Below are 21,001 nucleotides of genomic sequence, written 5' to 3'. Positions count from 1 at the left end.
TTACTATTACATCATCTGAGATAGAGACAATTTTTTATTTCTTCTATACCTGTTTTATGCCTTGGAATTCTCTTGTCTAACTGCGCTATCTCCAGACATTATTGAGTGGTAGCAGAAACAGTAATAACAGAGACAGTGCCTTGCTTGCAGAAATGTCTTTAATGATTCCCCAGTATATCATAAGATATTGGTTTTTAAAATAAGGCATACACATTTTACCATATTGAGAAAGTACTCCTCAACTGCTATTTCCTTGCATGTTCTTATCATGATTGGGTATTGAATTATATTAAAGGAGATATTTTTCTGCAAATTTATTTCCATTGCATATAATATTAGTGCAGTTATACTGAACTAACCTTGCATTCCTGGAATCTTCACTTAGTCATGGTGCATTATTTTCTTAATGTACTGTTGAATTTTGCTTGCTAATACTTTCCTTGGTAGTTTTTACACTAGGATAGATTTTGAGGGAAATTTTTCTAATTAAAAAGAGCTTTTTAGGGCTGGATCAAGATAATCATCAAACTACACATTTTTGGTAAGAAAACATTGGGATTTCAGTATGTAACAGAATTGGGCAAAAAGAGGCTAATATGCATGTTTTATAAGTAAGCAAACATCCAGTAATGTATAACTTACAGTGTTTTGACTGAAGCATGAATATATTATAGCTTAGTATAGTTCACAGAGTAAGATGGTGGGACAGTCAGTATTAACAAGTGCTAAGTTCTTTCTTTCTTACAGGTGACAGAGTCCTAGCGCTCATCACCTAAATTCTTATTTTACTGTTTACTGTTTGTCTCATCTCACTAAAATTCCAAGTTCTTACTATACAGAGAATTGTCTGTTTTGTTCCATGCTATGTCTGCTGAACCAGACATACGGTAAGCATTCAATAAATATTTGTCGAATAAAGGTGCGACAGATTACTCCAAACCTAGACTAGTAGTTAACTAAACCTTTAGTTATCAGTAATCACATAATTTTATTATTGTAGATCAGGGATGGGCAAACTTTTTCTGTAAATTGCCAGATAGTAAATATTTCAGGCTTTGCAGGCCCACATGTTCTCTCTTGCAACTAACTATTCAATCAGCTGTTATAGTATAAAAGCACCATGGATAATACATAAATAAAAGAGTATAAATAAAACTTTATTTACAAAGACAGGTGGTGAGCTGGATTTGGCCCAGAGGTGATAGTTTACGAACTCCTATTTTAAGTGACAGTATCAGTAGAAAAACATTTCAGGGACACTTGCTTAAAAAGTCAACAAACATCAAATGGTATTTAATAACAATAGCAATGACATATAAACCTGACATACTCCCTCATATTTAAAAAAGAGGATTACATAAATAAATGTCAGTAGCAGTATTTGGTTTATGTCCTTTTAAAATCAGATCTAGTATAGGATGCCCTGGCTTCCTTAGTACTCAATGCAAGCACAGTTCTAAGATTTAAGTGGTACCTGCATTTAGCAGGTAAACTGCTAGTTAAGTGATTTTTGCAGCTTTATTTTCTCAACTTTTTGGCCAGACCAGAATAAACAAACATTAAAACTACCGGTGAGATGCAATCACGTAAGTTATACTCTATCACTGTTGTGTTGGGTGAGCAGAGAGTAAACATGAGATGAATAGTATTTCCACATAAATCCTTTACTGAGGCTAAAGCTTCCTGGGTTAATTCCTTTCTATGCCACTATAACATACAACTACAGGAATTCAATAAGAACAAAAACACTAATTCTGAACTACAACAGCAAACAAATCATTCATCCTTTTTCAAGTTATACTGCGCTATCTTAACATATAATACTAATAAGAAAAAAACAAAAACAAAAAACAAAAAACCAGAAAACCCAGAAATCCCATTTTTCAAAAGTTGTAGTGGCCAGAAAAAAGTGTTTCTTCTGTTTACACTATTGCAGTCAAAAAATAAAAATCAACAATACTAGAAAGGTTTTAGTTATCTAAGATGGAATAGTCATATAATTAATCAACATGGCAAAACTGGAGTTTGAAGGACAGATATTACTTGATGTCAATTTTGCCAGGAATCCATTCTCTTGTTCCAGTTTTACGTCATTAGCTGACTTTGGGCAAAAGTGAAAGAGAGAACATCTGGAGTGCACATTTGTCTTACAAGGTCTAATGTAAATAGGAATGTACTTGAGTGTAAACAATGAAGTAAAAAACTACTGAGTACTTACCATGTAGAAGGAAATGTCCTATATGATATTCCTGCACTAGCAATCCAAGGGGATTGGCTTCTTAAAAGTAACATGAAATGGCATATTGAACTACAGAAGCCTGGGCAATTTTGTTGTCCAACCTTCCTCAACAAAGATGTGTAAGAGACATGGCGAATCATGGGGTGTTTGTAGCAAACACTTGGGTCCTATTCATAAATTCTTTGAAATTAAGGGTCAGAAAGGTTTATTGTTAGAAAAAAGTAGGGTCTGTGAATTCACATGAATTAAATTGCTAACTGTGGTTGTTGTGGAATTTTGAGAAGAGATAGGAAGTACTTCCTGACACTGTACTAATAACCCTACTATGATCAAGTTCTTTCCCTGGAAAGCTGCTACAAAATCAATATATATTTCATCATTTTTAACAATTAGGAGTTGAGTTATTCTATTCTTCAGGAATTTCTGGAGGTAACACTAAGCGTAGTGAGGAGTTAAAAACAAAACACTACATTGTAGAAATTACTCGTACCAATTACCAATATGTCACAACCAAGATCAATTTCATCCTGCATGTCCCTCTATTATTCAATTCTACTGCATCCAAAACTAAGATATTAGGATGTTTTATTCTGAAGTCTCCTCATACTTACTTCATGTTATGGAAATCAGCTCTTCCTCAAATCTTTAAAGCAAAGTATGGGTTTTACCTGCCACAGTCTGACTTTATAGCTCTTCTGGAGGACGTATTTCTTATATTCTTACATTTTGGACTATTCCCAAGTGGCCCAGAAGGAGCAGTAAGGGTGGTTTCTGGTTTTAGTAAAGCATGGTTTTCAATCCTGCCAATTCCACTGGTAAGAGTACTATAACTTCTAACTCTGGGGCTGTATTCATAGAAGTTATTTCTTTAATTTCTGAAACATAAAGTACCAGCTACGATCTTTTCTTCTGCCAAGATAAATGACAAGTATGATTTTGTCAGATGACACTGGTGAGTTGTGTAGTTGGATTCCCTATCAGTGGTAACCCTGGAACATCTTTTCTAAGTACCTGAACTAATGTGTGGTAAGACAGTGCAGCTGTGCAATTCAAGCAGCAGGGATATTACTAGTCATTTTCTTCAGTGAACTTTGAATACCTGTATAAGGTCTAATGGCAGTAGTGTGGGTGAAAAAGTGAGTCTTCAATAATCCATATATTCCTCAAATGTCCTCATCTTGTGTTAATTTATTTTTTTTTTAATTTTTATTTATTTATGATAGTCACACACAGAGAGAGAGAGGCAGAGACATAGGCAGAGGGAGAAGCAGGCTCCATGCACCAGGAGCCTGACGTGGGAGTCGATCCCGGGTCTCCAGGATCGCGCCCTGGGCCAAAGGCAGGCACTAAACCACTGCGCCACCCAGGGATCCCATCTTGTGTTAATTTAAATGAGTTAGAAAATCCACAAATTACTTTGAGTTTGGTATCTTTCTGTCAGTGTCTTCTAGTTTATTTGCTTCAAGAAAGGGCACTTTAATATATACCAAAGCAGATACTTCACAACTTCACATACAGAATCTGCTCAGGTTCCAGCTTAGTAGTGACAATTAAGAGTCTATCTGAAGTGCCTGAATGTGAATATACAGTACTTAATGTTATTTGGTCCTGCATTAGGGTTTAGAGGGTGGAAGAGCAGCTGTGAGCAGACTGCTAATACAATTTCTTCATTGTGAACAAACCCCAACACATACACAAAAAAAAAAAGCAGTAAAAAAATAAATAAAAAGTAACATTCTCCCCTACCTGTACACCCTGCAGTGGGAACAAACCATAGCAACCTGGTCCCCTAACAGCTTTAAAGAGCTGGCCTGAGCCTGAGAAGACAAACCCTTTCATATCTAATAGCGCAAATGTTCATTCAAAGTAGGGTTAGATTTTCCTAAATCCTTACCCAAGATAATGCCAACTGTTGGTGTGCCGCTGGGTTCTAAAAATGTATGGATAATCAGCACAGTGGATGTGTGCCTGACTTGGGTATTTCTGAGCCATTAATGGAATGAGGAAATTCTCAAGATGTCCCAAGTGTGACAGAACCCATAGAGGAAGGAGCCACATATCTTCTTCTTAAACAAATTGTCAATCACTTGCTGCATGAAGCTTTTTAACTATTGGTCCTACTATAAGTCAGAAGGTTTGGAGTCTCTTTCCTACCTTCACTGCTACCCTTTGGGGTAGAAGAGCCTCAAAGGCCTATCAGCTGACAAATAACAAACAAAATGCAACTGCGGTACATTCTACATAAGAATTATGCCTTCAGAGGGGTGGTTTTAGAGTTTTGCTTGCTTTTATTAGAGAGACCAACTTGGTATAACACGCTATTTTATCCAGCCCACTGGATTCAAGTCACATTTTTCCTTTTTTTTTTTTTTTTTTAATTTTATTTTATGATAGTCACACAGAGAGAGAGAGAGAGAGGCAGAGACACAGGCAGAGGGAGAAGCAGGCTCCGTGCACCGGGAGCCCGACGTGGGATTCGATCCCGGGTCTCCAGGATCGCGCCCTGGGCCAAAGGCAGGCGCCAAACCGCTGCGCCACCCAGGGATCCCAAGTCACATTTTTCCAATTGCCTTCTTTTATTAAATATACTAACGTTATGTAATGTCTCTCACAAGGAAGTCAGCTCAGTAGTCTGATTATCTGACATTCATTCCAGGACTTCTGGGTGAACACTTCTACAGGGAGCTTGAGACAAGACCTGAATGGGCTCTTGTAGGTATGCAGCAAGTCAAGACAGGAAGCACAAGGCAACGACGATTTCTAGCCTTTACTGTTCAGGTCACTATAAGCTTTGATGAAAGATAAACCAGAGTCCTAAAACATGTACATAAAACAGGAGATTCCCAGCTTTAAAACAGAACGTTCTTAGTTTGGACTATTCCCAAGTGGCCCGGAAGGAGCAGGAAGGGTGGTTTCTGGTTTTAGTGAAGCATGGTTTCCAATCCTGCCTGACTGCTGCTGCCTGGGCCTGACTAATGTGCCTCCAGCTAGCCCACCAGCTCCTCCCAGCCCTGTTCAGTTCAGGAGGTCTTCACTCCATTACTCTGGTGAAGGGATTAAACTGTGGTTGTGGCCAAAAAATGGCCAATAAATAAAAAACAAAACTTCAGGGAAAGTTTATCAACTTTAGTTAATTTCAGGTGTGAAGACATGGACAGGAAATAGGTAAGAGGACTAGAAATGTGATCTGCTTGGAAAGTAGGAGCCACTTTCACCTTTGGGCATCTTGGATGGTCTCCTGTACCAACATCAGAGGTGCACTGAAATACACACACCACAGGCTGAAAACCCGCTCCCTGTCTATACTCAACATTCTCATAGACACACCCTCTTCTCAATAGCTTTAAAGCTCAGGTAGCCAACCCCGAGGTCTGTGGGGTGCAGAAAAACCCGCTTGGGGTGGGAGAAGTGTACGTGCGCGTGGATGACACACACTTCGCGCAGGAGGTGTAGCTCCGCAGCATGCTGTCGCCTATAAGGAAGTGGCAGGTTCTGAACTTAGCTCGTGCACGATACCAGACACAGAATGCAGAGCAGCCACCAGCTAAATCTGCTCTAATCCCTGCTTTGATGTAAGGTAAGAGGCAGGGGAGGGGAAGCCAGATCGAGCATGCAGTTTATATCTCTCTCACTAGGACAAATTAATAAAAACAAAACCTAATTTCCCCCCACTCATACCCATTCTTATTCCTCCTCAATATTTTTCCTCTTTCTAAGATTCCTTTTTTGTTTGAGAAGCTTAATATTTGGCTGCCTTCTGAAGAAATGGGTATAGTGACAGATGAAAGACTTGTATTCATCGTATAATTCAGAATAAGGGAAAAATCGACTGCTGTGCATTTAAGATTCTAACAACCTTGCAATTTTGTATAGTCGTTTCCCCCACCCGTTCTTTTGAAGAAATCTGCTTTTATTCTGTTAATAACTAACCACAGTTGCAGCAGCATGGATCCGATTAGCAGTTCTTATGGTACAAAGGGGAGAGGAAAAAAAAGCTGTGAACAGGGTTGCCAATTTGTCCACCTGGGCCCCCAGGAGAAAGATTAGATGAGGCGCCTGCCTGCTCCCTTTTTTCCACTTGATCGCTGCTCTGTGCTGTCTGATAGAGACGGGCCTTTTTAAAGGCAAGGCATTTTCTTTCCTTTAATAAAAGTTTCCTTTGCCTCTATCCTCTCCTGTCACAGATTTCTCATTCTGGGTCCCACATGTCATGACAACTCTCAACTGCACACATGAGTAGCCATGAGAAGTGCCACACACTGATGCTCAGTCACTGGAATCCTGGTGTGGCCGCACCAGAAACCCGCACAGGAGTGCTCACATGCCCTGCAGGGATGAACATCTTGCCTTCCCAACCCAGGGCTGGTGCACACGGGCAGTCCTTCAGCCTTTCTATGCTGCTTTCAGATGTACAGTGACACAGAAAAAGATAGTTTGGCTATTAAATATTATAATCTGAGGAAAGTAGCACAGTAGATAGAAATTTGGGACCAACAGATAAAATACTAGTATAATAGGCAACATGGTTTCTATATATTTTTTATGTAGATATGTAATTGTCAATTTATGTACTAAAATACTATACTATTCTCTGAAGGCTTTAAAAATTCACTCCATCTGTAATGACACTAAATAACGAATGCTTACTTTTGTAGTGAAACTTAAGACTTCTAAATTCTTGGTATAAAACTACTTTTAGGAACACCTGGGTGGCTCAGTCACTGAAGCGTCAGACTCTCAATTTCAGCTCCAGTCATGATCTCAGGGTCATGAGATCTGGCTCTGCGCTGTGAGTGGAGCCTGCTTCAGATTCTTTCTCTCCCCCTCTCCTTTTCACCATTTCTTCCTCCCCCCTAAAAAAACAAAAATGAAAATAAAACACTACTTTTAAAATTGACAGAAAGCTAAAGCATTGTATTGTGCTGAAAAATGTAAAGAAATCCAAGGCTTTTGACTGAAGTGTCTATGATCTAAGAGGGGCAGCCAATATTTTACAATTATATTTATAATAGTTTATTATTTTATTTGGAGGTACTAGGGACAGGCCAGGTGGGAGAGGCAGCAGCAGTATTTTCAGGGGTGTGCCACTCAGGAGCAGAGTATAGCCTGGAATGGAAGGTGGCCATGGGCAGAGCTGACTACAGGGGGGTCTGGTGGGCTGAGCCCACATCACATGGGGCCTCTGGTATGAGGGCTGTTCTGAGAGTGCAGGATACAAACTGTGGCAACAAGGACTGGAAGGAAGATGTTCTGGGCCATCTGCTGGTGGATTTTTTATCAATTCTTTTATTTCAGACTTGAAGTCAGTGTTCAGCAAGTATGCTTTTGAAATGCATGTTTCTCACAAATAGACATTTTCATCTTCTTTTCCTTGTCATTTTTTTAAACAAAAAGATTTATTTATTTGAGAGAGAGAGAGCGAGAGAGCACGGGAGAGAGCAGGTAGTGAGGAGGGGCAGAGGGAGAGGGAGAAGCAGACTCCTCCCTGAGCAGGGAGCTGATTGTGGCGTTCGATCCCAGGACCCTAAATCTGAGCTGAAGGCAGATGCTTAACTCACTGAGCCTTCCAGGTGCCCCTCAAATATCTTAAGCATAGTATTCATGTGTTGCTGAAGCTCAGATTCCAGTTGCACTGGCTAACATTCCCCACTCCGTGTTTATCTAGTCAACGTTATACACCACCTACATAGGAGATGGGAATATTATCTGGGTAATTACAAAACTCCCCATAGCCGATCTGTTCTTCATCGGCCATTTTCCTTGAAAATAGGGTTTGTTATTAGTAATAGATATTTAAAATTATGAGATGATGAAAAAGTTGGATATTGGACAATTCCAGACTTCTGGAACTATTTATATGGCACCATGTGTGTGTAGGATGCACTAAAATCAGGCAGGGTCTACATACGCAGAGGTCTGGTTTCAACGGACATATCTTACAACAACTATTTCAGATTCTATTTTTAAGGGAAAAGAAAGTGGAATAACCTGTCATAGTGGGATCTCTTTCAGGAGAAAGGGAAATAGAACGATCCCATAAACAGTGACATGCGAAGGCACAAAGATGGCTCCCAGCCCACAGGAGGAAAGGTCATGTAAGTAATCAATGTTAAAACTTACTTTTCTTAAGTTCCTGTTTATTCTAAGTGAACTGGAAGCTTTTTAATTTGGTCAGCATTTACTGAGTGTGCTGTGACTTGCCAGGCATTGTCCTCAGTCCCAGGGATAAAAAGGAAGCAGTGCTCACTGCCATCGACAGGCCACTGGGCTTGCTGGACTCTCTTTGGTGTGGATGATCAGTAGGACTTTGCAAAAGCAAAGACTCTAGAGCTGGATCTTTGAGAGTAAGTATAGGGGTTTACTAGGCCAGCGAGGGGCTGCATGGACATTCCAGGCAAAAGGAATTCAGCTCTAGGAGCAAAGAGCTGATATAAAACCACAATCAGCAGTATCAAAATATGGAATACTGAACTGGCTCCCTCCATCTACTTCCAATAAAAGGCACTGATGCCACATTAAAAAAAAAAACAAAAACAAAAACAAAAAACTATACACTGACGTTCAGCTCCCCCAAAATACAAGTTTTTGTCTATTTTCAAGTAGAACTTCAATGATATGATTCTTGGATTTTGTGTGAAACAGACTTAAAGAAACAATTGTGAAACTAGGAATTCTATTAATATCTGAGTTAGGCCTGAGAATATAGCAGTTATTTTATCATAAGAATTTTCTTCCTGTGACATTATAATTTCAATTGAATCACAAAGTATTTATAGAAAGGTCAAAAAAATGGCAGTATGCTACTGTAAAGAAATGAGCTATTTGTCCATAAAATTTACTATGACCAATATGTACACAGATTCAAATCTCTCCAAAACATGTCCTCGGGATACTCTGAGGGAAGTGCTAAGCTGTACTGGACACAGCTGGGTCTCCCCATCTTTCTAGAAACAATTTCTTGCAGGACTTCCACAATGCCACATTCTCCTTGGTTTTCACTTAAACTATTGGCTGTTCCTTTCCCTGTTCAGGGTCTCTACATTTCCCAGTGCCCTAGCATTCAGACCTCAGAATTCCTCTCTCAATATTTCTCAACCTTGGCTACACACAATAATCACCCCGAGAGCTTTATAAAAAGTACTGGTGGAGTACCGCAGTGAGACCCATTTACCTCGGCACCTCTGGGGCTGAGCCTCACACCCATCGTTTCCCAGGATGTTCTGTACAGCCAGTGTTGGGAACCACTGACCTTCACTCACTTCCCAGGTCAGCAGTTCCCAGACCAGCAGCTTCAGCACCAACTAGGAACCTGCTGGAAATGCAAATTCTCCAGCTCTACCCCAAACCTACTGAATCAGGACTTGGGTGTGGGGCCTAGTCACCTGCTTGCTCAAGCCCTCGAGGTGATTATGATGCAGGCTAGGTGCCCTAGGTAATGTCATCTAGAACCCTGATGACATACACTTACTTCTGCAGCTGAGATCTCTGCTCAGAATCTAGATTCTTCTTAGAACCAGCTGCCTAGTCAAAATCTCCCTTTGGATGCCTAACAAACATCTCAAATGTAACACTTTCAAAACCAAACTCTTGGTTCCCCTTCAAAAATTTGTTTCTCCTTTGTCTTCCATTGTACAGAATCCAATCTTAGCGGTTAATACCCTTCTGCCCCCTTCTGCTGCTCATACATCCAGACACAACGAACCTCCCCTAGGTTTCTGCAGTAGCCTCCTAGCCAGTCTCCCTCGTTTCCACCCTTGCCCCTTACCGTCCACACTCAGCAGCCAGAATGATCCTTTTATAGACTATGTTGGATCATGCCATCCTCTGCCTTCTCTACCTGCCACATGTCTTCTAAATCCCAGTCATAACCTCCCAAACCCTATATAAGCTGGACTGTGGTGACTCTCTAATCTAAATGCCTACTCATTCTGTCACCATCTCCCCCTCTTGACTATGCTCTGGCCCCAGTAACTGTGTGTGTCCCCTGCCCAACACACCACATGACTGATCAAAGGCTGGTGTGCTTGCTTGCTGCTCTTGCTTGCCTGGTTACCTCTCTCCCAGACATTCACATGGCTTGCTTTTGCCCTTTGTTCATGGAGTTCCTAGTTTGAATATGAATTTCTAAGAGACACCTTTCCCAATCACTGTTCTCTAAAAGAAGCAACCTGATTTTCCCCCCGATAATACCTGACAATTATATACTTATCTGCTCATTTCCCATCTGTCCCACTAGAGTCTAAGTTTCATGAGGACAGGGCCCTTTGTCATTCACATTCGGTGCATTTTCCCCAGTTCCTAGAAACATGCCCGCAGCCTAAGATGTAGTCAGTACTTGGCTGAATTAATGAATGAAAGAGAACGATAAATGAGGAGGAAAGGAAAATGAGCATTCGGGCCAGCTGGCCTTCCTCAGGAAATCACCTGATTTATCCAATAGCAAAAGTACAACATGCTATTTTTCAAAAACACACATCCAATGAATTAGTACATTTGGCATCCCTGGCAAGGTCACATCTTGGCATTCAGCTATATGCATTTAATGTAGTTTGCAAGTACAAACTCCCATGTCACTTTCTGTTTGGAAGGGAGAATATCAATGTTAACAATCCCTGGTTATATCATTTATAAACATGCAGATGTGAATTATTAAAGATTAATGCATTTTAGGATTGGTGTCGGCATTCCGTTTGTCTCCTGCCGAAACCAATTCTGTTCTTCATTAGTCAGTGACAACCCCTATCACCCTGTTATGGAACAGAAATCAAGGTGCGAGGGTGTGAGCTCAGAGCAAGTGATGAAACTGATTAGTAAGAGACTTAACGGCTATAATCAATCAACACATCATCATAATCCCAGCTCCAGGGTTATCGGAACATAGAGAAATAAACATAACACCCGTTACAAAATGGTTTTGTGTCCTTCACAACAAGTATCTGTTCCCTTTTGAAAAAGTAACACAGATCAGAAGTTTGTGGAATCAGCTTGGGGAACATCTTGACTCTAAGTATTACTCATTCTATCACCATTTTCCAAAATGTGTAGTTGATTGATTTGTGAAATTTTTACTTGTAGGCTAAAATTCGCTCACAAGAGCTTCGGTACCCTGCACTCCGATTCCTCGCTCCCAGGGAAGCCAGAGAAGGGCACGGGTCAATGCCAATGGCATTTCCACAGTGGCAGCATGCTGCGGCTTCAAGGAGCAACAATACTCAGCTAAGCACAAGTTCAGAGGGCTGACGAGTCTACTCAGCTCAAGAATTGAAATCGAACAGTAAACAAAGCGCCTGAAGTGCTTCTTCAGTGAACAGTGTAAAAAAATAATGGAGAAGTAGGCGTGGACTGCTGGATCGACCACGTAAACATATTAGTCACTGCTAATCTCACAGAGCGGCAACGAGGCACCAAATACTACCCTGGTGACACAGGCTTTCCTATGTTTTCATATGCTGAAGACCAGAGAAAGGCAGTGGAAAATGAGAGTTTAAACTGAATGGCGTAACTTAATTTTAACCAAGACAAGGGAGCAAAACCAACTGGGAATGTGTATTTTGAGAAAATCTTAATGTTCTCCTATTTCTGAATGTGGGAGAAGGAGAGGAAAAGGTTTAATTTGAAATTTACTGGAATGGAAGAATTGAAAACACTTTCTGCTTTAGAAAAAAACTAGAATTACTCATTCCCCAATTACCAGAATACTTGATTTGGGTCAGGAGGCTCAAAAGGTAAAGGTAGTTCAGAACCCTGGGGCAGTTGCTTCAAATGCAAGGATCTGGTCGCAGATGGGCAGTGGGGAGCCTGCCCTCTAGAAACAGCAGGAGAATATCCACAAAGTGCTGAGTCTCCATAACCTGGCTCCTGGTCTAAATTTTAAATTAGTACCCTAAAGGGGAAGGCTCTGTACCTAATAACTAAGCCACACAGAGATGCAACTACATCTCTCTTAAGACAAATATATTGTTGCTTTCTTGAGTGTTGCTAAGCATCATTTGGACCAGATCTGAAATTACTGTTTTGTGTAACATACAAGTAGTTTACTTTGTAAGGGGAAAAAAAAAATACTGGCTGAAGTTCTCCATGGTTTGTAGAACTGCTGAACTGATGTTTTCCAGGCTGCCACAGATTAAAAACATGGATATATCAATGGCATTTTGTGTTTAAGAATTTTTTTTCCTGCTCAGCTTGCCAATAAGCAGCATGCATCTTCCTTGCAACAAGCTGTTGCAGGATTTCTCCTTCGAGAGAGAAGCCAAAAAGGAACACTTGATAGATGTTTTAAAATAAGATTACCAGGTAGGGTGACTGTGTACACTTTCAAGTAAAAAATGTATCATTACCTGTACTGTCTCGGATATGCTACTGATGGGATCATGACAGGAAACTGGTTTAAAACCACTTATACAGAGTGAAATAAACTCACAATTTTACCCTGAGTTTTAAGCAAAGATTAACTAAAAAGTGGAAAATGTATTTATTGAAGACCAGTTAGGCTTTAGCCCTGAGAGTTCTAAAAAAAATCCAAGTTTTGGAATGGATTAAAAAATCGAGAGACATGGCTTGCACTCTCCAGTGTTCATTTTATAGGTACTAATCTTGATAAATTAGACCAGGAACTATCATTTCCTCTCACTAAAATCCTTCCTGTTCACTCCAGCCTATGACTAACTCCTAAATGCAATTCATTTTTCTATTTCCCATTATAGCATCCTTCCAGAATCTGCTTGTCTGAATGTCAAATTAAGCAAGAAAATTAGTTTTTTGACCAGAATATCTTCTTGTTTGTATCTGCAGCTCTATCAGCTCCCAGAGATACCTTAGCTCTCACTTGGCCGACTGGAGGGTAGAACCAGGTGAATGCTTACATAGAAGGGCTCTGAATATACCACAATGCTGCCCAAAGAGTCATTTTCCAATGTTTAATCGAATATGTGCCATCTTTTTTTGGAATTCATTCCTTTAGTATCTAAGATTTTCCTGAGGGATACAAATTCATTATGACTAGTTGGTATGCTGGATGCATCACTCACCATCCAGGAACTGACATGATAATGCTTCGGAGAATCATGCTTAACTCTACAGTAACTGATGCTTTAAGAGGGTGGAAGGGCTATCTCCGGCAAACCAATTCTACAGGCTCTGAAACCCTGTGATCCTTTTTGAAGGACAGCAACTTAAGTTATTTGCCCGCCCTGAGCCTGTATAGGTAAAGGGGCACAGTGTGCCAGGTGGCCTGTGCCTGGGGGAGGATCCCCGGAAGCAGCTCTGTCCTGGGGGGGGGCCCTGTGCGGAGGTGTGCCCCAGGCAGTGCTCCAGCAAACTGCGGAGGGAGGGAGAGAACAGCTTCCAGAGGAGGGAAGCATGCATAGCAAAAGATCAGAGCGATGAGGACCGCTCTTAAAAGATTAATGAAAAGTTTTGCCTCGCCTTGCTCTTCTCCTCCATGGTCTCTCAGCTTTTAAACTGCCCTGACCCACAACCTCTGCATCTCTCTTTCTCTCTTTTTGCTGCAGGCCAGCCAGACAGCAGTCAAGCTGGGGAGGGGCAACGTGGGAGGTGAGACCTCAGATGGCAAGGCACAGAAAACTTAAAAAGAGAGAGTTTTACACTCTTATTTGACGAAACTTTATTTTATCTATTGATGATGGCCAGGAGAATGTGGTCTTTGATTAGTCTTATAATAAACACTAGGACGAAGACAGAAGGAATGGTCATGAAAACAAACATCTATTCATCATGACGCTAGTGTGAATACCTAGGTTTGCACCTCTGGTCCTAGCCTGTTATAATCAGCAACCTTTCTGCTGTCAGATGAAAGGGTCTCCACCTAAAATTGGACTTGGTACAGATGCCAAGTGTTGTTGTTTTAGAAGACGAGGAAAATCTATTCAGGGATTTACAGTTACTATCCTTAGATCTCGGTTATTAACAAAACCAATGAATATTCTCAGCAGTCTGAACGTGTAAAGTTTTTATAAACAAAAGTGTTTATCAGGCTATGAACAGTTAATTTCTGCCTGCCCATCACCTCCCCACTGTATGTTCACCCTTCTTAATATTTAAACACTGTTACTGCTTACAGCACATGGAGGAAAAAGCTGACAAAAGCCTTTGGCCAATAAAATAAAAATTAAAAAAAAAGTTCGGCTTATTTACATTTTTGCTTTGTTAGTAAACTGGCATGGCTGGCTCTGGAGGCAAGACAAGTGAAATTAACATCCACTAAATCTTCTGGCAACAGCAATGCATTCTGGTGTTGTGCTGTGTCAGCTTCACTATGTGTTAGGACGAATTAGGCCCAGTGTAAGACCTATACAATACATTCAAGACCCAACAGTTTATTTTCCTAAAACCAAGGTAAATAACTCTAGGATGTAAGCCAGTAAGCAGTAAAAGTACAACAGGATCATTTATTAGGAGGGAAACCACATGTCTAACATCAGACCTTTCAAATCAATTGCACCCGACATTAGATTTGCCTGATTTAAATGTGTATATATACACACACACCCAATTAGAAAGATGAAGATATTTCATTTCTGTCTCTAAGGATAAATACACCAATATAAAAAGGAGAGAGAAATGAAAACAAAAAGTAAAAACAAGAAAATTCATCATGGCACTGGGGGAATGTATAACATACACATTTTGGTCTCCAACGCTTGTTTACATTAAACGACCAGGGCTGAAATTCTTGAACTTCTAACTATAGATTGCTGCAGTGCCAGAGCCCAGCAATGTGCAAACAAAGGGAGAATCCATGTGGCTACTCACCATAGAAAACCTCCATCCTGCTTTTCAAAAGAACGCAGGAAGGAAAAGCCCTACTGAGTTAGGGCTGTGCCAGGGCCGATGCAGTGCCAGCGTGCATCACAGTAGTTGTTCCCATGACGCTCACAATGTTTGTGAGGCAGCATGATAGGAGGGCAAATTTGCAGTGGGTGGAGAAATGCTTTAACAGGCAAGAAACAGCTTCAGCCATTCGGGATGCTTTACTGGGCTTTTGTTTATCCACCTCTGTGATAGTTCTCATTAGCTGTCAATTTCATTTACCAGGACAGAGATAGAGAAATGATTGCTCTTTTTTAAAAAAAAAAAAAAAAAAAAAAAAAACCAAACCCTGGGAGGCAACACTAGAAAGAAGCCCCCACAACATTTTGGCTTCACCTCATCGAGGCTAACAGCTACACAGCAGCTGTGCATTTCCACAATGACTTGCTGGAGAGACAATGATTGAAAGAGTCAGTCTGTGACACTCGGAGAGGCAGTAGCAAGCTAGAGCAGGAGGTAATGGGAGAGAAGTGAGGTTAAAAGAACAAGTTAGTGCTGGGAAGGAGGGGAAGGAAGGGGAGATAGGAAAGCACAAGACTATGGACAAAAGAAAAGGTAGGTGGGATTTCCAAACATGTGCTCCCAACGCAGTGGTCTAAGTATCCTGCCCTGGGTGGGACACCAGGCAATCGCCACCTGATGTGTGTACTTCACCAGGGTAGACTCAGAGGCAAATGGCAGTAGACTGCACATTAGCTTAGGATCTATAAAGTATGGATTTGCAAAACCTAAACATGAGGACTACGGATGGGATAGGAGAAAGTGAGACTCCTAAATGGGCCTAACTATTCTCTAAGGAAAGGTGCCTTTGCATTTGGTTAAATAAAAAAAAAAGAACAATCAACTTTATGGGCATCTCTAAAATGTGGTTTTATTATCTATGACCAAGTTCACATAAATACATTAAAAAAGTAAAGAAAACAAAGAGCATATAGGCTAGGTGGAGGGAAAGAGAAGACCAAATTTTTTTTCAACAAAAACCCACATGATTTTTAACAAATCCCTTTCAGATTACAACATATAAGATTTATGATGAGCATCTATTATAAGCTGATGTGTGAACGTCCCTGGGCTTAGCTTTGGGAACAGAAGAGGAGAAACATGTGGTATCTGGACACAAGCCATGGAAGCTGACCACTAAGGTGGTCCTGGGCAAGCATGTATATAGATGTGTGGCTCTTCTGTATGAATTAAAAAAGGGTGCCCCCCACTTCCCACAGGAGAGCATCCCAAATTTCATTCCTATTTACCCTTCCAGCCTGTGTTCTTGTCCTTAGTAGCAATGGCTAAGGCCAATGAGAGGGTGATACTGATCAGTTAGTTGATACTGTCTGGGTACATACAAAAGTGTGAGAAATAATCCTGGATTTTAAACTGCATCTATCGTTAAATTTTATGTTAGACTGCCGGCTTATCACATCCCACAAGAGTCAAATCTATGATCTAAATAAAGCAAGGGTATAGATTCTTGTGCCCCTACCCCAATTTTCTGGTCTCCCCTGGGCCTTCTCAGACCTAATCCCCTAGAAGATCAATCACTAACCTATCTTTTTTTTTTTTTTTTCAAGTTAGAAGAAAAATGGATTCAACTTCGTGAAAATACATTATGCTTTCATGGCTGGCACAAAGCAGTCCTAAGGAGTAAACTTAGTAAACAGCAAGTCATCACTGGAAACTTTATATGCATGTCTTCTGAAGTGTACAAGAGCTCCAATGGGTTACGAATCAGAAGACTTGCTGCCCAAACCAACTGTTCTGCTCCAGACAGTCACCATGTGGGCAAGCCTCTAGGTCTCCAGTAACAACAACCGGAACCACCACAACAGTTAACACGCAGAGTGCTTACCACGTGCCTGCTTTATGTGCATCAGCACATTTAAATTTAACAGGAATCCTGAGAGATATGGTTATTATCTTTGCAACTGCATAAACTGAGGTGCAGAGAGGCTTCGAAGCTTTTCCACCGTGACACAGCTAAAGTGGCAGTAAAATGAGGGGTGAGGTCAGAGGATTATGAAAGTCCATCCCTACCGATATGTTATTGTGATTCCACCCAGGAGAAGAGTGACCAAGTGGTGAAGCTGTTGTTCAGATCTCCCACGAGGTTATTCCCCTTACAATAAATAACACACACATCAAAGGAACGTTCCATTTGCCACACTGTATACAACTCCATCACTCTATGGCTTCTCGTTCAGCACACCTGGTTATGAATCTACTTGAAGAACATTCCTCCCCCAAGAAGTGGAACTTTTGCTGTGTCATCTCTCCCCTGGACCACGTAGATGCAGAGGAGCTGACCTAGAACTGTCTGGTGACATGAAAATGTAGGCCATGGGCGGTTAGCATCTCTGACCCAAGTTTAAAAACAAATTGTAGGCTTTAAACAACATTTCCAAGAAACCTGAAGGCTTTCTAAAAACTTACTTTCCTAAGAAGCTGGCAGAGAGAATCACAGTTTGGTCCCCACCTGCAGCAACTGTAAAGAACAGGCCCCGCTTGAGGTGGAGTTAATAGGTCAACAGAGGCGTCATCTGCTGACCAACTTAACCCTGCACATAACACAACGAAGCACCAGACTCTGAAGGCAGTTCTACCTGCTGAGCTACCTCCTCCATAGTCTGTGCTATCATGTGTCCAAAGTGAGCTCTTTTGTTGGGTTACGTGTTCCACACTGCATCAAAATCCAAACAGTGAGGAAGAAGTTTCAAAATGCCCAATGGAATGATACACGTATGTCTGAAAATCATCAGATTGTGAACTACCCGTGTCAGGAATTTTAAATGATAAACTGCAGTATCTTTAGACCTCAGAAGAGTTTTCATTGAAGTTATTAAGAAAAGTCCTTTTGATCCAAATTAGAAAGCAGTGCGTCCTTGCTTGACAAATACAGTAGTTTACATATGACTTTCTAATGTGTAGGCAGATGATGCTTCAAAAACCATCTCAATACCAAAAACTGCCTAAGGAATTCTGAAATATAGAGTATTCATAGCTTTAAAAATGTTAAAAGCAGATAAATCCAGGTTTACTACAATCTCTTGGGTATAAACATATTTTTGAAAAAAAGGTTAACATCAAAATGCCTTAATCCAAATGTGCTAAATTATAGCTGTATCTAAAATATGGATGAATCTTAGAAACAGAACATTTAGTCAAAAAAGCAAACTCTAGGAGACCATTTGTAGTACAAATGGGGTAACCACATTTTCTGTTTTGCCAAGAACCTCCCTAGTTTATGCTTGTTGTCCTGTAATTATTAATAGTGACCTTTCCATGCCCCCCGTGTCTCAGCTTGGTTGATAAATTATATAGTCATGCTAAATATGTTTCTACAAGTACGTTTCTATAAATCTCAAAACTAAACAAAACTAATAATATATATCCTATGAATTTCTGTAATAAAATTCTTCAAAAAAAACTCCAAAAAGAAACACTAAAAACATATTCAAACAGTATTTGAGGCAGAGGAGAGGAAGAAGCCTGAAGATAAGGGAGGAACACAAAGGTGGACCAACAACACTGGTCATACTCCAATTCTTAAGCTGGAGAGTGGGTTAATGAGTATTCTTTGATGGTTATGTCTCACGATTAGCATGTTCTTATGCTTATGTATAAAACATCCCATAATAAACATTTTTTAAATATAAAAGAAATAAAATGTGAATAAGGGGTAAATCTACCATCCATGCTTCAAGACAACAGAGTAAACTATCAGAAAAGTTATCTTTAATATTAGTTCTAATAGGTTAGTAAGAGGTACTTTCTGACAGCCACCTAGATCATGTTAGCAAAAGTTACGAGGGAAAAAATTACATTTAGTTTGCTGATAAAAGAAATGGGTAATGTTGACATAAGAAAGCTGGACGCGACGGACAAACAGACAAATAACCCTACGTACATAATAAGGGAAGCTGAAGATACAGACAGAAGTTGTATGATCACCGAAATACTGAATGGGAGTTAACTGGAACATGAACTCCTCATATCAAAATTAGAAGGTACATTTCTATCAGTAACAAGGACTTGGATGTGTGTGGGCCCAAGTAAAATACAGGTGAGCATAAACACAAAACATGGGTTACAAAATAACTGCTATAGCATAAATTAAATAGAACCATACGATCTACAGCCAATTCTTGTACACAATCTCACCTCAGTGGCACTTACCAACAGAGCATCTTATTGAACAGAGTCATTACAACAAAATATGCTGAGAATAATTTTCTAGCATAAGGTAAATGTCCAAACCAAAAATATCAGAGAAATTGTTTATATTCATTGTTGATTATTTTTAGGAACTGGAACTCTCAAACGCTTTGGTGACAATTCACAAAGTTAAGCTTCTAGTACGTGGTCCTATCATCAAGTTTTCAATAGTAAAAAAGCAGTGGAATGTATGTCACTATTGATGAACACTAGGTCTGTCTTCACTACAGAGTAAAATAATAATCATTAAAGAAATGAATACCTGGAATACTTGCAGGAGAAATCGGGCCAGATCGTGACTGGTTACTTCCCACAGGAGAGCCAACAGGAGAAGGCGATGGGCCCCCAGGGATGCTGGAGAGATGGGGGGATGCGTGTGGAGAGAAAGGTGACTGAGCCGGGTTGCTTTGATCCCCTTGGCTGCTCGTGGACCCCGATGCACTGACTGCTGAGCTCAGGGTGGCCTCTGTTCCTGTGGGGAGGTCATCGATGGAGCCAGACAGGTCCTGAGAAAGAAAGGAACACCATATATTTATAAAGTAACATACCTAGACCCATTCCTGACCAAAAAACTATTTAAAAATCATAACAATGTTCCTTTCAGAGACAGTTTTTTCTAGATAATACCCAAAACTCAGAGCATGGCCACTTGTTATTAGAGGACTTTCAGGAGGTCTCTTGTGAGTTGCACCCTAAGAGCTGTTCTGGCCCTAAGGTAAATAAAGTTGTACCTTTCTTTCCTAAAGCCATCCGGCTGCTTTCCTCTAAGCTGTCAGCACCTAGTCCGACACACTTACTTTTGAGTCCCAGAAAACAGCACTTGAGGTGGTGACTTACCATCTGAATGGAATGGTGGCTTCAACACACTGAAAACTACTGTTCTGGATCCTTCTATCCAGAGTCAACACTGAAAGGACTGTTTTAATTTCAAACTCTAATATTCTAATGGAATAGCAAATTTTTATTAACTTATTTGAGAGGGTGTGTCCATGTGCAAGCAGAGGGTGTGGGACAGGCAGAGAGAGAATCTCAAGCAGACTCTGTGCTGTGTGGAGCCCTACATAGGGCTGATCTCATGACCCTGAGACGAAACCAAGAGTTGGATGCTCAACTGACTGAGCCACCCAGGCACCCCAAAGAACAGCAAAATTTTAACCTTGTGGTGAGAAATTCTTACATTCTAAATAATTGCGTCATTATAATGAAATAGTGATATGTACTTTTTTGTATGATATTGTGCAAATAAATCCCTTTGAGGTTATGTTGACAGAAATAATATCCTGTCATCCCTTACTTTTTAATAACACTTTTAAAGCTAAACAATTTTTAATGCCAACTAATTTGTTCCTAACGCTCCGTACGGCAGTTAATGAAATCACCATTTGACAGACACAGAAACTGAGGCCCAGCTAGTCAGTTACTGTTGAAGGTTACACCACTCAGGACAGAACCATTTACTAAAGGAGATGATGGAAGGAGAGAGGAGAAAGGAGAACAAAGACTTCCACACCCTTGTCAGAATGAAAAAAGGAGAGATTTGAGCCTGGCCTTCCTCACTGCTGTGACACCAGGGCCCAGAGCAGGTCACCGTCAGGAGCACCAGCCTGCACAGTGACTGCACTCCCAAGTCACTAGAAGTCTGCAGAGCCATGGGGGGCCCAGAGCAAGTGCTGGCAGGGTTCTAAAGGCTGACTTGCAGTATAAAGTTATTTGTCCTGATGATCT

The 21,001-nt window shown here is 40.6% G+C and overlaps 1 protein-coding gene across 10 annotated transcripts in view; it reads right to left on the bottom strand.

Annotated features, from left to right (window-relative positions):
- The window catches only part of ARID1B (AT-rich interaction domain 1B), a 435,055-nt gene that overhangs the window by 106,659 nt on the left and 307,395 nt on the right, over positions 1-21,001 (bottom strand). For all 10 annotated transcript variants that reach the window (XM_038526412.1, XM_038526413.1, XM_038526417.1 and 7 more), the window contains one exon: positions 19,539-19,782. In XM_038526412.1, coding sequence (XP_038382340.1) covers positions 19,539-19,782 — 244 coding nt within the window. The remainder of the gene's footprint in view (positions 1-19,538; positions 19,783-21,001) is intronic.

The sequence above is a fragment of the Canis lupus genome, chromosome 1, assembly GCF_011100685.1.
Source record: "Canis lupus familiaris isolate Mischka breed German Shepherd chromosome 1, alternate assembly UU_Cfam_GSD_1.0, whole genome shotgun sequence".
NCBI lineage: Eukaryota > Metazoa > Chordata > Mammalia > Carnivora > Canidae > Canis > Canis lupus.
This window is presented reverse-complemented; position numbering and strand designations above follow the sequence as displayed.